At 42.5% G+C, this 12,819-nt stretch overlaps 1 protein-coding gene across 13 annotated transcripts in view; it reads left to right on the top strand.

Moving 5' to 3' along the window:
* Nucleotides 1–12,819, top strand: part of HUWE1 (HECT, UBA and WWE domain containing E3 ubiquitin protein ligase 1) — a 226,822-nt gene that overhangs the window by 92,551 nt on the left and 121,452 nt on the right. For 9 of the 13 annotated variants that reach the window (XM_077479195.1, XM_077479124.1, XM_077479189.1 and 6 more), the window contains exons 22-28: nt 283–401; nt 2,556–2,767; nt 4,340–4,397; nt 6,014–6,190; nt 6,391–6,636; nt 8,807–8,940; nt 10,922–11,019. In XM_077479195.1, the coding sequence (XP_077335321.1) occupies nt 283–401; nt 2,556–2,767; nt 4,340–4,397; nt 6,014–6,190; nt 6,391–6,636; nt 8,807–8,940; nt 10,922–11,019 (1,044 nt within the window). The remainder of the gene's footprint in view (nt 1–282; nt 402–2,555; nt 2,768–4,339; nt 4,398–6,013; nt 6,191–6,390; nt 6,637–8,806; nt 8,941–10,921; nt 11,020–12,819) is intronic. The other 4 variants (XM_077479218.1, XM_077479208.1, XM_077479201.1 and 1 more) reach the window with 1 other exon arrangement.

The raw sequence follows: 12,819 nt of genomic DNA, 5'->3' as shown, positions 1-12,819 counted from the left end.
TCTCACAGGCAGGTCCTTGTGCACCGCAGTGAAATATTTGCTCTCCCAACAGCCATATATATTAAGCCCATGATGAATATTAACTTTTTTGATATGGTAGTGCAAAACTTTCCCTTTGTAGCTATCCAAGGCTCAGTCCTTAGCCTGAATGATCAATCCTTGGTATTTCCCCAAACTCTCTAAACCACCTCTAACCCCTGCTGAAGAGACCTGTAGTGCAGATTAGAATAGTGCTCTTCAGGTCTCTAGCTGAGGGATTAAGAGGCCCGTGGTCTCTTCCAGCTTTGACATCTCTCCGGTCTCCTGCAGGCGATACAGCCTCTAACCTGGGCAGTGCTGTTGATGAGCTGATGAGGCACCAGCCCACTTTAAAAACAGATGCCACCACTGCTATTATTAAGGTAAGCCTTTTACTTATCTCTTGGGTGAGGTGGGCATAATTGATCTTGTTTTAAAATGAGTCTCTCTCTCTCTCTCTCTCTCTCTCTCTCTCTCTCTCTCTCTCTCTCTCTCTCTCTCTCTCTCTCTCTCTATATATCTATATATCTATATATCTATATCTATATATATATATATATATATATATATATATATATATATATATCTATATCTATATATATATATATATATATATATATATATATATATATATCTATATATATATCTTTTTTTTTTTTATTGCTTATGTTGCAAATTTGACTATTTGTAGTGTACATTTCACTAGAAGTTGTACTTAGTGTTACTTAAAGTGTTACTAAACCCACAACAGTAAAATCAGTTTGTATATGCAGTAAAGCGTGCTTGTGGGTTAATACTCTGCATTTTGCAAATGTCCTGTCTTCTGATCCTCCCCTTACACTGTCCCCAATCCATCTCCTGATAGAACAGAGCATTTGGGGCACTCTGCACGAGCTCAGTTTGGTGTGTATTGCTAGAGAGTCGTTATGTGGTTTTTGTTTTTTTTCTTGGGCGGGTGCATTTGATTAGCACTGTCCAGGGGGTTAGGGGTCCTGCAGCCTCATAGGACAGTCAGAGGAGAATGATAACTTCTCCTATAAGCTTTAAGAAATGTTCAACCAGACACTGATAGAAGTCACAAGACTGCTATAATACTGCTGATGAGAAAAGGTATTTAGCAGTTTATATTTACTAAAATAATTGCATTTCCATGTTCTGTATACTGTGGGAGACCAGATATAGTGAATGCAGGGTCCTGGGTTTAGTAACACTTTTTAAAATAATGAAAGAACAACAGGTATTGGAAAAATATAAACACTCCCCACCTTTTGCACCTATCCCCCTTCCCCCCCCCCCCTTACCTATCCCCTCCCCCCACCTATGCCTCCCTTGCCCTCTTTTCCTTTCTGTGTCAGGATACAAAAGTGGAAGTTGATTTCTTCAAGTTATGGGGAATCCTCTTATAACCGGAACAAGTGTTTCCATTGGAAGATTTCCCCTTTTTATTTAGGTTTTCAGAGACCACTTGAAAATTAAAATTTTCTTGCTTTAGATGAACTTCAGGAAATAGTTTAGAAGCTATTTTTTTCAGACAAAGATTCTGTGTTGGTGAGCTAGTTGCACTGATGTGGCAGAGCAGCTCAGTCATTGATTGGAAGGTCTTGCTGATGTTGCGTCTTGCAGCATCCTGTGATATGGGTTCATTTATTTAGGAACTAACTTTTTGTTGCAGATTTTCAATGCGGTTTGATGTAGAAAACTTTCATTGTATTTGGTATCACCACTACTATTGCTGAGAAGACTTTTGTTGCCATGATGTGTATGTCAGTTTTGATTTCACTATAGGTTTTAAGGGTTAGTTTTAGGTGGTTTAGGTTAACCAATTGCTGCCAATCGACAAACCGGTATGTCACTGGATTTCAAGTGGTTGTACTGGGATGCAGCTGCAGGCACCATCCCAGTAGACTTTTTTTTTTTTTTTTGGAGCCATCGATTTGTCTCGCTTGTAAGAACAATCGAAGTGGATGTCCGGCCAGTGCCCCATGCATGCCAACATCGATTGTCTATGCCCCTACTTGTGGATATGTTTACCATCTCTGTATAAGTGGGAATTTTTTGTTTTTGTTTTTACTGGAACAGGAATAGAGGTACAATTTTCCAATCGGGATGCCTGTTCTAGCAGTAACTAGGACATCATTTCTTTTTTTCTTTTGGAAAGATCTCCTCCTTGCACCATAATGTCTTGAGACTGAGCACAAAAAATAAATTTAAATAAAATAGTAAAAACAATCACTAGTAATTTTTGACAGATACTGCCATGCCAGAAAATCCAGGTTCGTTTTTAGATTTTGACTTTCGTTGAGTAATGGGGGCTTCTTTGATATTCCTTTAGTCAGAAAGAAATGCTGAGTGTTTTGTACACATTCACATAATAATTGTCGTAAAAAAATTAGCATTATTATGTTACATATTAACATTACAGAGCAATGCAGGAAATATCTTTTTGTAGTTTTAATGCCGTTGAGTTTGCAGGATAAAATGCAATGAATACAATGTTATCTGTCCTTTTTTTTTTTTTTTTTTTTTTTTTTTTTTAGCTTTTGGAAGAAATATGCAATCTTGGTAGGGATCCAAGGTATATTTGTCAAAAGCCATCAATTCAAAAAGCTGATGGTACAGCTTCTGCTCCACCACCGCGGTCTAACCATGCTGCCGAAGAGGCTTCCAGTGAAGATGAGGAAGAGGAGGAGGTACAAGCTATGCAGAGCTTCAGCGCCACCCAGCAGAGTGATGTTGAGCAAAGCCAGCAGTAAGTGTGCTGTTAGACAGGCAGTGGTTAAGGGTACCTAGGAGTGATCATTCTGTAGTTCCAGGAATGCTGCTTGTAAAACTATACAACTGTGAAATGTAAGAACCTTAGTGAAGTGGACTACATAAGTCTGCATGTATCTTCTGAAATGTGTGGTTGTTTTGTAGGGGGGAAGGTAAACCTAAGGGGCTGTTAAATCTGTAATACAAACTTCGGGCAGATTACTGTTCAAATTGAATAGTCTGCTTGGTTATCAGCAAAGCTGTAGCTATTTGCTTGTTCTTGAACACATTTTTTCTATTGGAATGCTGTGTGTCCTAAGACCCCTTTCATATGGGGCAGATTCCTTTCCAATTAGAACTAGCTGGGTATAAACGGCCACTAATCTGTTTATACACCCACCTATCCATAGGAATGCATCCTCCAGATCAGGTCTGCCTAAAAAACTGATGAATCGGATCGCCCATGTGAAAGGAGTATTTTCCTGTTTGTTGTGATTTGATTAACCTTTTGTCCTGGTTATCTAGGTTTCTTTTACAACTGGGCATAAAAGAGTTATGCAGAGCTTCACGTGTATCAAATACATGTGTAAAGACTGGTCTTTTTCAAATTGAACCGATTTACACAAAGTGAGGCAGTATTGCTCTTCTTTTGGATGCTCGTTTGACACAGGGGAATCTTCTTAACGTTGTCAAGCTTTTGTAGCTGCTGCTATAATAGAAAGTCAGTCCTGGCTGTCATTTTGACAGCTGGTAATTGCTAGCAAGGTGGTGTTGGGTCATGATTTCCATAGCACATCTGAATGTCTGTCTGAAGGGGTCCTGCATGGTCTCAAAACATTGCACTTTACCGCTGTGATGTGATCATCTCAATTGTTACATTATCTTGAAGACCCACAGTCTGCTGGTGATGTGCTTTTACATGTGGACCACAATAGCACCCATGGACAACCTTTTGGATAGCCCTGATCTAGAGAATATTCCCCACATTATCTATATCTCTAGGAGGTGGAGAACTTTACTTCCTCTGCCACAGAAAATCATGCCCCTCTTATGATAGCTAGTGCCCTGCTTGGCACTGCTTTTGGACCCCAAGAGCTAGATGAATTGATAGCCTTAATTCCACTCTATCTTTAGTTACAACAAGGTTATACATTGGAACAAGTGTGCCTACACCTAAATGGATACGTCTTATGGTAAAACTATGTTGGTTGCGTTTTTAACTACCTTTATTGTGGGTGACTTTCAAAATGTACAAGAAAAATGTCACTTTGTCCTGTGTGTTGTGTGACGTTTTAGTTTAAAGGTTGAATAACACTTTAGGCATGCCACCAAATACCACATTTTGTGTTTTTGTGCAGTTGACTTGGGTAACTAAGATGGTCTCCATGGCAATGTGTGTGTGTGTGTTGGTCTGTCCTTGGCGTGCTATATTCCAGCACAAATGAAATCGCCCTTTAGGTTTCTATAACAACTATTAAGTGTATCACCAGTTGTGAAATGTTTTGTTTTTATTCATTTGTGCTTTGCTTTCTGCTTGGATTTAATTTTTAATAGTATATTTATTTTCTAGTGTGGTAGGAACTGAGGAAAGAATTCCAATTCCCCTCATGGACTATATCCTGAATGTGGTGAGTTTTATAACTGAATACCTGTCCAATGATTTAATAGCCTAATGGACAAAGTGTTTAATATTTTGTGATCTACTGTTACATTAAGTGACATATGGGTGTATTTATTAAAACTGGAGAGTGCAAAATCTGGTGGAGCTCTGCATAGAAACCGATCGGCTTTCAGGTTTTGTTTTGTCAATACTTAATTGAACAAGCTGAAGTTACAAGCTGATTGGCTATCATGACAGCTGCACCCGATTTTGCACCCTCCATTTTTACTAAATCAACCCAATAGTGTGAATGTACACAGTGGGAATTGAATAGGATTGAACTCCAGGCAAACAGCTAAATACACAGGTGAAATGCATTTATGGGAAATGTTTTACCTGGCTAAAGATTTGTCCACACGGTTTTTAGATTTTCACAGGTCTGCCACACAGCTCAGTCCTGTTGAGTTAGGTATGAGACCTTGTTTGTTTTTGTTCTTTTCTCCACTGCGGTTAACTGGACAGTGGTAGGAGAAGCTGCAGACCGATTTTCTCATCTTTTGCACATGTTCTCGCCCAACCACCAATATGTGCCCTGCTACTGCAACACAAATGACTGGCTCTTTGTGCTGCTTCTCCCTCTCCCAGTCTGAGATTATTTATTATTATTTTTTTTTTTTTTTTATGCAGGGGTCTGTATGAGACCAGCACCATGTCAAATACATGTACTTGCACTGCTTGAATTCTAAAAAAGGGTTTATGTTTTAGGCCCCTTTTCAGTTTTTCAGGCGGACCTGATTGGACTATTCATTTCTTTCTATGGAGTGGCAGATGTCATCCAATCCTGTCTGCTAAAAACAGATAGATGGAGATCCACTCCCCGCCTGTCTGGTGGATTGGGTGACAGTTGGATGGAAGGGGACAGATGGTCTGTTTCCACCAGACAGCCCATAGAGGATGGTGGGACCATGTCCGCTCTGTGTCAGTGGAGTGGACACAGACCTGTCATCCGCCTGCCCAGTGGGAATAAGCGTAAAGTTCCCCTGCTGAACAGGGGGTTCTGCTGGCAAACTCCGCCAGTGTGGAAGGGGCATTATGGAATACTGGAGTTCAGCTTTAAGTCTGGGTACACATTTGTGATGTCAGACATTGCGTGTAATTTGCACCATATTGCTGTGCAGATCACACCCATGCGATCCCATGCCTGCAACATTTCACAGTTCGCACTTCGATCTGTGAAATGTTCTGGGGGGTGATACTAATTTTGTATTGACACCCACAGCAATTCGCATAGGACAGTGTGAACTTCCTGCAAGAGAAATGTGATGTGGGAACCCGCCTAGGAATCGCGCGGATTCCTATGTTGCATATGTGTGAACTCAGCCTAAAAGAGGTGGCCAACTTCTCACTGCAATAGTGACTACATGCAATACTTGTAACTGATCCATTGTCCTCCAACTACCCCATTTTTGGCCACAGCTTCTCTAGTTCAGTTCTCTTTAAATCATTTTAAAATCCTTTTATTTCCTGTTTGCAATTGATTATTTTATTTTTTTGCACTGTGCTGTGTTACTAGTAGCTGTTTTTTAGTTAACTTTTACATTGTGATTCTGCAAGGCCTTTGCTGATGATCTCTTTACTTCACAGATGAAATTTGTTGAATCCATACTGAGCAACAACACAACAGATGATCACTGCCAGGAATTTGTGAGTCAAAAAGGCCTTCTCCCACTGGTCACCATTCTGGGCCTTCCTAATCTACCTATTGACTTCCCCACATCTGCCGCTTGCCAGGCTGTGGCTGGAGTATGCAAATCTATTTTGGTAAGTTTCAGAAATTCTGTAATCAGAAATTTTCTAAATACTTGAGGGACACAGAACTGGCAGGTTACTAAAGTATCTAAAATAAATAAAATGTTGCTTGGTGCTTCCAATTGATCTTACTACTAGGAGATGGGCTCTTACAACAAGGTTTTATGTTGAGCTTTTTCATTCAAAATTTTTTTCTTTTCTTTTCTCTTTAGACATTGTCTCATGAACCCAAGGTCCTTCAGGAAGGACTTCTTCAACTGGACTCTATTCTTTCCTCTCTGGATCCTCTACATCGGCCAATTGAAGCACCCGGTGGATCTGTATTGTTAAGAGAATTGGCCTGTGCAGGGAATGTTGCAGATGCTACTCTCTCTGCACAGGCAACACCACTGCTTCATGCCCTTACAGCTGCCCATGCTTATATTATGATGTTTGTCCACACTTGCCGAGTAGGACAGGTAAGATGGTAACTTCCTGCTACAGGGAAGTCATTTTTTAATTGAAACTCCAAATTTAGTTAATTTGGCTGTGGAGGTCTAGGCTTCTTAACTGTTTTGCCTGGACACTCACACTAAACCTCAACCATTGGATCTTTGTCCAGTGAGAGTGTCTTGCCAGCAAAGCGCTCTCATTGGGCAGGGGGGACATGGGTGAATATGCTTCCTCCATTCAATGCTTCGTTGAGGAGGTTTCAGATGGGTGCCAAAAAAAAGCTTTTTTCGATGGGGATGTTATTATTTTTAGGAATGCTGTGTGAAAGTGAATACACGAACACACACAAAAAAAAAAAAAAAAGAATGCACATTTATTTTCTTGTATTTGAGCCTGCAAAGCATTGCAATGTCAATCAGTGGATTATGGGTGCAGCTCCCGGGCAGACTCTTCCTTTGGCCGTTGGTCTGTACAGAGGTATGGATCTTCAGCAACAGAGCTGGAGGAAGTATCCGTGAACTACAGGTACAGATATGCTACAGTGCTGGTGCTCCATTTGAGAACTATAGTCCCTCTACTGCAGTGGCAAATGGGACTTGTAATTCAGTCACAGATTCATATAATAGATACACGCCGTGCAGGCAGCGCCATGAACATCTTTTCCCTTTATTAAATATAACCAAAGCTAGAGGGTAAATGTCAGTCTTGTAAGTGGGGGGGGAGCTGCCTATGTTGACCATGTTTCATATTGCACCCTAAATATGAAGCATGGTCTGAAAGGTGGAGTAAAAACCCATATTGGTTTGTTTTTGTATTTTTTATTTTTTTTTTATTTTTTTTTTTCTTTCATTCTTTTTGAATCATTTAGATGTATGTTTGTTTCATTTTTTTCTTGCTGATTGGGTCTGTTCACTGCACAGACTGATCCATAGAACTGTATATCTGTAAGGCTGGGTACACACGGGACCAGTTCAACAGAAACCGGAGGATTTTTGGTCAGTGTGTACAGCTGTCTTTCTGCCAGAAACCTCTCTAATGACCAGCTTTTGTCGAACAGACTTGCTGTAAAACCAGCATCCAATCAGTGGTTGCAGTCAATGGTCATTGTTCCCTTGTCCCTTGCTGGGGGGCAATCGGCCTATCCGAACACAAAGGGATAGTGAAGGACATCACCGCACTAATATTGCGTGTGTTATTACGGCAATCTGTCAGGTTTTTTTTTCTGTTGAACGAAAAAAAAATGTTAACGTGTACCAGGCTTAAAGTGGGGTACCCCCTAAAAAAAAAAAATTAAAAAGTCAGCAGCTACAAATACTGCAGCTGCTGGCTTTTAATAATCGGACACTTACCTGCCCCAGGGTCCAGCGATGCGGGGGAACGAAGCCCTCGCTCCGCTCGCGGCGCCGTCATGCATACTGTGGGCACCCGGCTGTGGCTTCACAGCCGGACACCCACTGCGCATGCGCGAGCGGCGCAGGGCGCCGTGATACGCCGTACAGTCACCTGGGACACATGACAGGTCCCAGGTGAATGTGCGGCGTGAGGGGAAGTGATGTCACCAGCCCGGGCAATGAGGAAGGCAGATTACGAGGGACCCCCTAGCAACCGGTATTTAGAGGTGAGTAAAAATTTTTTTTTTTTTGCCAATTATTTTTTTTTTATTTTTTTTTTTACGAATTTTAAGCAGTTTTTATTTTTTGGTGGCAACACCACTTTAAGTCAGCTGTTGACAAATTGTAGAGTAGTTTTGAAGACTTGTTCACTCCTTTTGCAGTGCGGGCAGGAGTGTGCCTTCTCACTAGCGGTTTCCCACACCCAATGGAAACGCACGCAGGTGCTCTTAATGCTTAATAGAACCCTACCACATCTAACACATGCCAGTGCATTCATGGGTCCCAAAATGCATGGTGCCTGGTTTCACGCAGTCTGGTGCGGCATGATTTAAAAAATTGTACCTGCCGTTCTTATTGCGCATTTCATTGAAACTAATGTGCTGCCCTAAACGCGCAGTGAGGGAATGCACAAAGCATGCACCATGAACCAGTCCTGGCAGCTGACTGCAGTTATTACGTTTGCTAATTTATATGTACATAAACATTTTATTTTTAGACCTAATCGAACAAAATTAAAATACTAAAAAATCATTTTTTCCTCCCCCCTCCCCTTTTGTTCCACATTTTTACTGTGATCCACCAGAGTGAAATCCGTGCCATCTCTGTGAACCAATGGGGATCTCAGTTGGGACTGAATGTTTTGAACAAGCTCAGCCAGCTGTACTGCTCTCTGGTGTGGGAAAGCACTGTCTTACTTTCTCTCTGCACGCCTAACAGGTACTTCTAAGGGGGCGGATTGTGTTTTCATCTGTATGTGACTATAAACATTACATGAGTTAGGGTCCTTTCACACGGGGCGGATCAGTTCTGATCCGCCCCGTGGATGTCCGTTTGCTCAGCGGGGATCACTCCGCCGATCCCCGCTGAGCAGGGAGATGACAGGTCTGTCTCCGCACACTGTGCAGGGACGGACCTGTCACAGCGCCGCTCTCCCCTATGGGAGATCGGATGACGACGGACCGCAGTGCCCGTCGTCACCCGATCCGATCCGCAGACGGATGGAAAAATAGCTTTTTCCTCCGTCACACTTTTTCGGATCGGAGCGGGTCGGATGTCAGCGGACATGTCACCGCTGACATCCGACGCTCCATAGAGCTCTATGGAGCACCCGTTCAGGTCCGCCTGAAAAACTGACAGGCGGGCCTGAACGGGACGTTAGTGTGAAAGGGGCCTAACTCTTATTAGACTCTTTTATATATTCTTCAGTCAAACTGTTTAGAAATAGGGAGTGTTAGGCTTAATGTACATGGGACGTTTTTAAAAACCTCTCCTGCACTACATACCGTATATACTCGAGTATAGGCCGACCCGAATATAAGCCGAGGCCCCCAATTTACCCCCAAAAAAACTGGCAAACTTATTGACTCGTGTATAAGCCGAGGGTGAGACATGCCTGTCCATCCCTGTGTGTGTGTCCGTCCATCCCTGTGTGTCCGTCCATCCCTGTGTGTCCGTCCATCCCTGTGTGTCCGTCCATCCCTGTGTGTCCGTCCATCCATCCCTGTGTGTGTGTGTGTCCATCCATCCATCCCTGTGTGTGTGTGTGTCCATCCATCCATCCCTGTGTGTGTGTGTCTCCATCCATCCATCCATCCAGCCCTGTGTGTGTGTCTCCATCCATCCATCCATCCATCCCTGTGTGTGTCTCCATCCATCCGTGTGTGTGTGTGTGTGTGTGTGTGTCCAGCCTACCTTTGTCCCGAGCCTCCGTCCCGTGCCTTGCCTCCTTGCCTCCGTCCCGTGCCGTGCCTTGCCTTGCATCCGTCCCGTGTCGTGCCTTGCCTTGCCCCCGTCCCGTCCCGTGCCGTGCCGTGCCTTGCCTTGCCTCCGTCCCGTGCCCTCTTCGTCGGCGGCCATTGTAAAATTCAAAAGCTGCGCCGCCGCCTTCGCCTGTGATAGGCGGAACACTGAATTTCCCAGCAGCCTGTGTTCCGCCTATCACAGACGTCGTATCATCCTCGTCCGTAGTACGAGGATGATACGATGTCCGTGATAGGCGGAACACAGGCTGCTGGGAAATTCAGTGTTCCGCCTATCACAGGCGAAGGCGGAGCCGGAGGCGCGGCTTTTGAATAGAATGGCCGCTGTCTGTCTGCTCGACACGCTGATCGAGCGGGCAGACAGCGATGACTCGAGTATAAGCCGAGGGGGGCACTTTCAGCCTCAAAAAAGAGGCTGAAAATCTCGGCTTATACTCGAGTATATACGGTAACTTGACAGATAGTAACCGATGTTTAAAAAAAAAAAAAAAATAAATCTGTTTTACTGTGTTTAGCCATGTTTGTGTTTTTAAGAAGTGTTTAAAAAAAATATATATATATGTATATATAGTGTATGTCTATACACACATAAATTTCCCTCCCCCCAAATAGTCAAAAATGAAAAACGGCTGTGAACTAAATGCTAGTTACCGTGTTTACAAGCTGTTGCAGGCATTTGGGGTTTTAAATGCCTCTGAACATCTGTCCTGAAGGCATTTTATTTGCTTTCCAACAAATGCTTCTAAACTCAACTGCTTATAAATGACCCTTTGTACATGGACAGATAAGATAACATTGAGGAGAGTTCAGGGGCAGCTGAAAAAAAGTCCCAAAACGTCTGTTTACCAGCAGCAGTGTACATGAATCCTAAAACTGAAAAAAAAAAATCTAACTTGTGATAGATAGTAACTAGCATTTGCTCTATTTTTTACTGTCAGCCTGCCCCCTGGATGTGAGTTTGGTCAGGCAGACATGCTGAAACTTGCTCCCAAAGAAGAGAAATCTACGCCACTGCCCCAAGGAACCAAGAGAGCAGGTATGGCTTTCACTGATTAGTTTTTTTGTGTTTTGTTTTTTAATGTCATATTCACGTTGAAACTATTGTTTCAATGAAGCCTAAAATATTTGCATTTGTATTTTATGTACTCACAATATTTACTCGGCAGTGTTCTTTGTGCTCGGGAACCAAGTTGCGTTGATCTGATTGGGGGGGGGGGGGGGGGGAGAGGCAGCAAAGTAGAACTCTGAGGTGCTCTGAGGAAAGTCTTAACAAGGCAGACCACCATTCTGCGAGGGAGGAAAATGGAGATCTTGTGTTTCTGCTGTTTTCCTCCAGTCACAGTATTCCCCCCCACAATTAACCCTTTGATCGCTCCTGATGTTAACCCCTTTCCTGACCATGCTTTTTTTATTTATTTTTTTTTTTTTTTTTCATAGCACTGATCACTATATTGATGTCACTGGTCCCCAAAAAGTGTAACTTGGTGTCAGATTTATCCACCACAATGTCGCAGTCCCACTAAAAATCGCTGATTGCTAGTTAAAACAATAAAATAAGTCCATAAAAATATCCCATAGTTTGTAGATGCGATAACATATGTGCAAACCAATATATTCTTCTTGGGATTTTTTTTCTACCATAAATAATGTAGCAGAATACATATTGGCCTATATTGATGAAGAAATTAGATTTTTGTTTTTTTAAGTTTATTTGCTATGTTTTATAGCATAAAGTAAAAAATTGTTTTGTTTCTTTTTTAAAAAAAATTACAGTTTAACGCAAAAAATAAAAAGGCAGAGGTGATCAAATACCACCAAAAGAAAGCTCTATTTGTGGGGGGAAAAGGATATACATTTTATTTGGATACAGTGTTGTATGACCGCACAATTGTCAGTTAAAGCGACGCAGTGGCGTATCACAAAAAATGGCCTGGTCAGGAAGGGGGTAAAAGAGTGGTTAAGGTGGTGGTTGTGTTTTTTTATTTATTTTCAACTTTCCTGTATCCATATCCTGGGATATAGTACAGGAAACCGGTCCCTCCTCTGCCGGTGACCAGTCAACTGAAGGTAGTAACCTATAATCCATAATCTATGACTGACTAAAAGTCCTGTACTGTACTCTAAGATATTGAAATTACAGGTAAGTAAAAATTCCACATTTTTGTATTTGCTGCAAAATGCTTCTAGTCCATTGCAGGACAAAGGCCCCCAGCCTTCTGCTTATGGTCATGCTCGCTTTCGACAAACTGAGGCCTGCTGATGGTGGGAAAGCTTATCTGGGTTGGCCTACAGATGCGTTTGCCATTGGTCATTTAGGTGGTCGTATAGGCTAAGGGATATGACTTTTTGTGTTCCTGACTGGACTTAAAGTGGTTGTAAACCCTTACAAACCACTTTGACCTACAGGTAAGCCTAGATTAAGGCTTACCTGTAGGTCCAAGAAATATCTCCTAAACCTATACGGCGCGCAGGTGCACTGAGCGTGGCATCAACGATGACGAAGATGCCGCACGGCTCGGCTCCCGTGCATATGCACGGGAGTGACGTCATCGCGGCTTTGTCGAATGACAGCGGCGGAGCTGCGAGACCCCACCGAGGAGATGGATGCGCCGGACTACAGGGGACAGCGGTGACTTCGCTGGCTCCTGTGTCAGGTAAGTGACACATAATGGGCTACTATGCGATGCATAGTAGTCCATTATGCTTTGCCTTTGCAGGGGATGAAAGAGGAAGTAAACTAATCAGGGTTTACTTCCTCTTTAAGAAAATAAAATTTTAAGAAAATAATTTTACAAGTACAAATTTTCTATTTATATATTAGTTTTGCTCCCAAGTG

The sequence above is a fragment of the Lithobates pipiens genome, unplaced genomic scaffold, assembly GCF_037356315.1.
Source record: "Lithobates pipiens isolate NorthernLeopardFrog02 unplaced genomic scaffold, aLitPip1_a1.2 Scaffold_1, whole genome shotgun sequence".
Classification (NCBI taxonomy): domain Eukaryota; kingdom Metazoa; phylum Chordata; class Amphibia; order Anura; family Ranidae; genus Lithobates; species Lithobates pipiens.
Note: the sequence above shows the minus strand (reverse complement) of the source record. Positions and strands in the feature narration are given on the sequence as shown.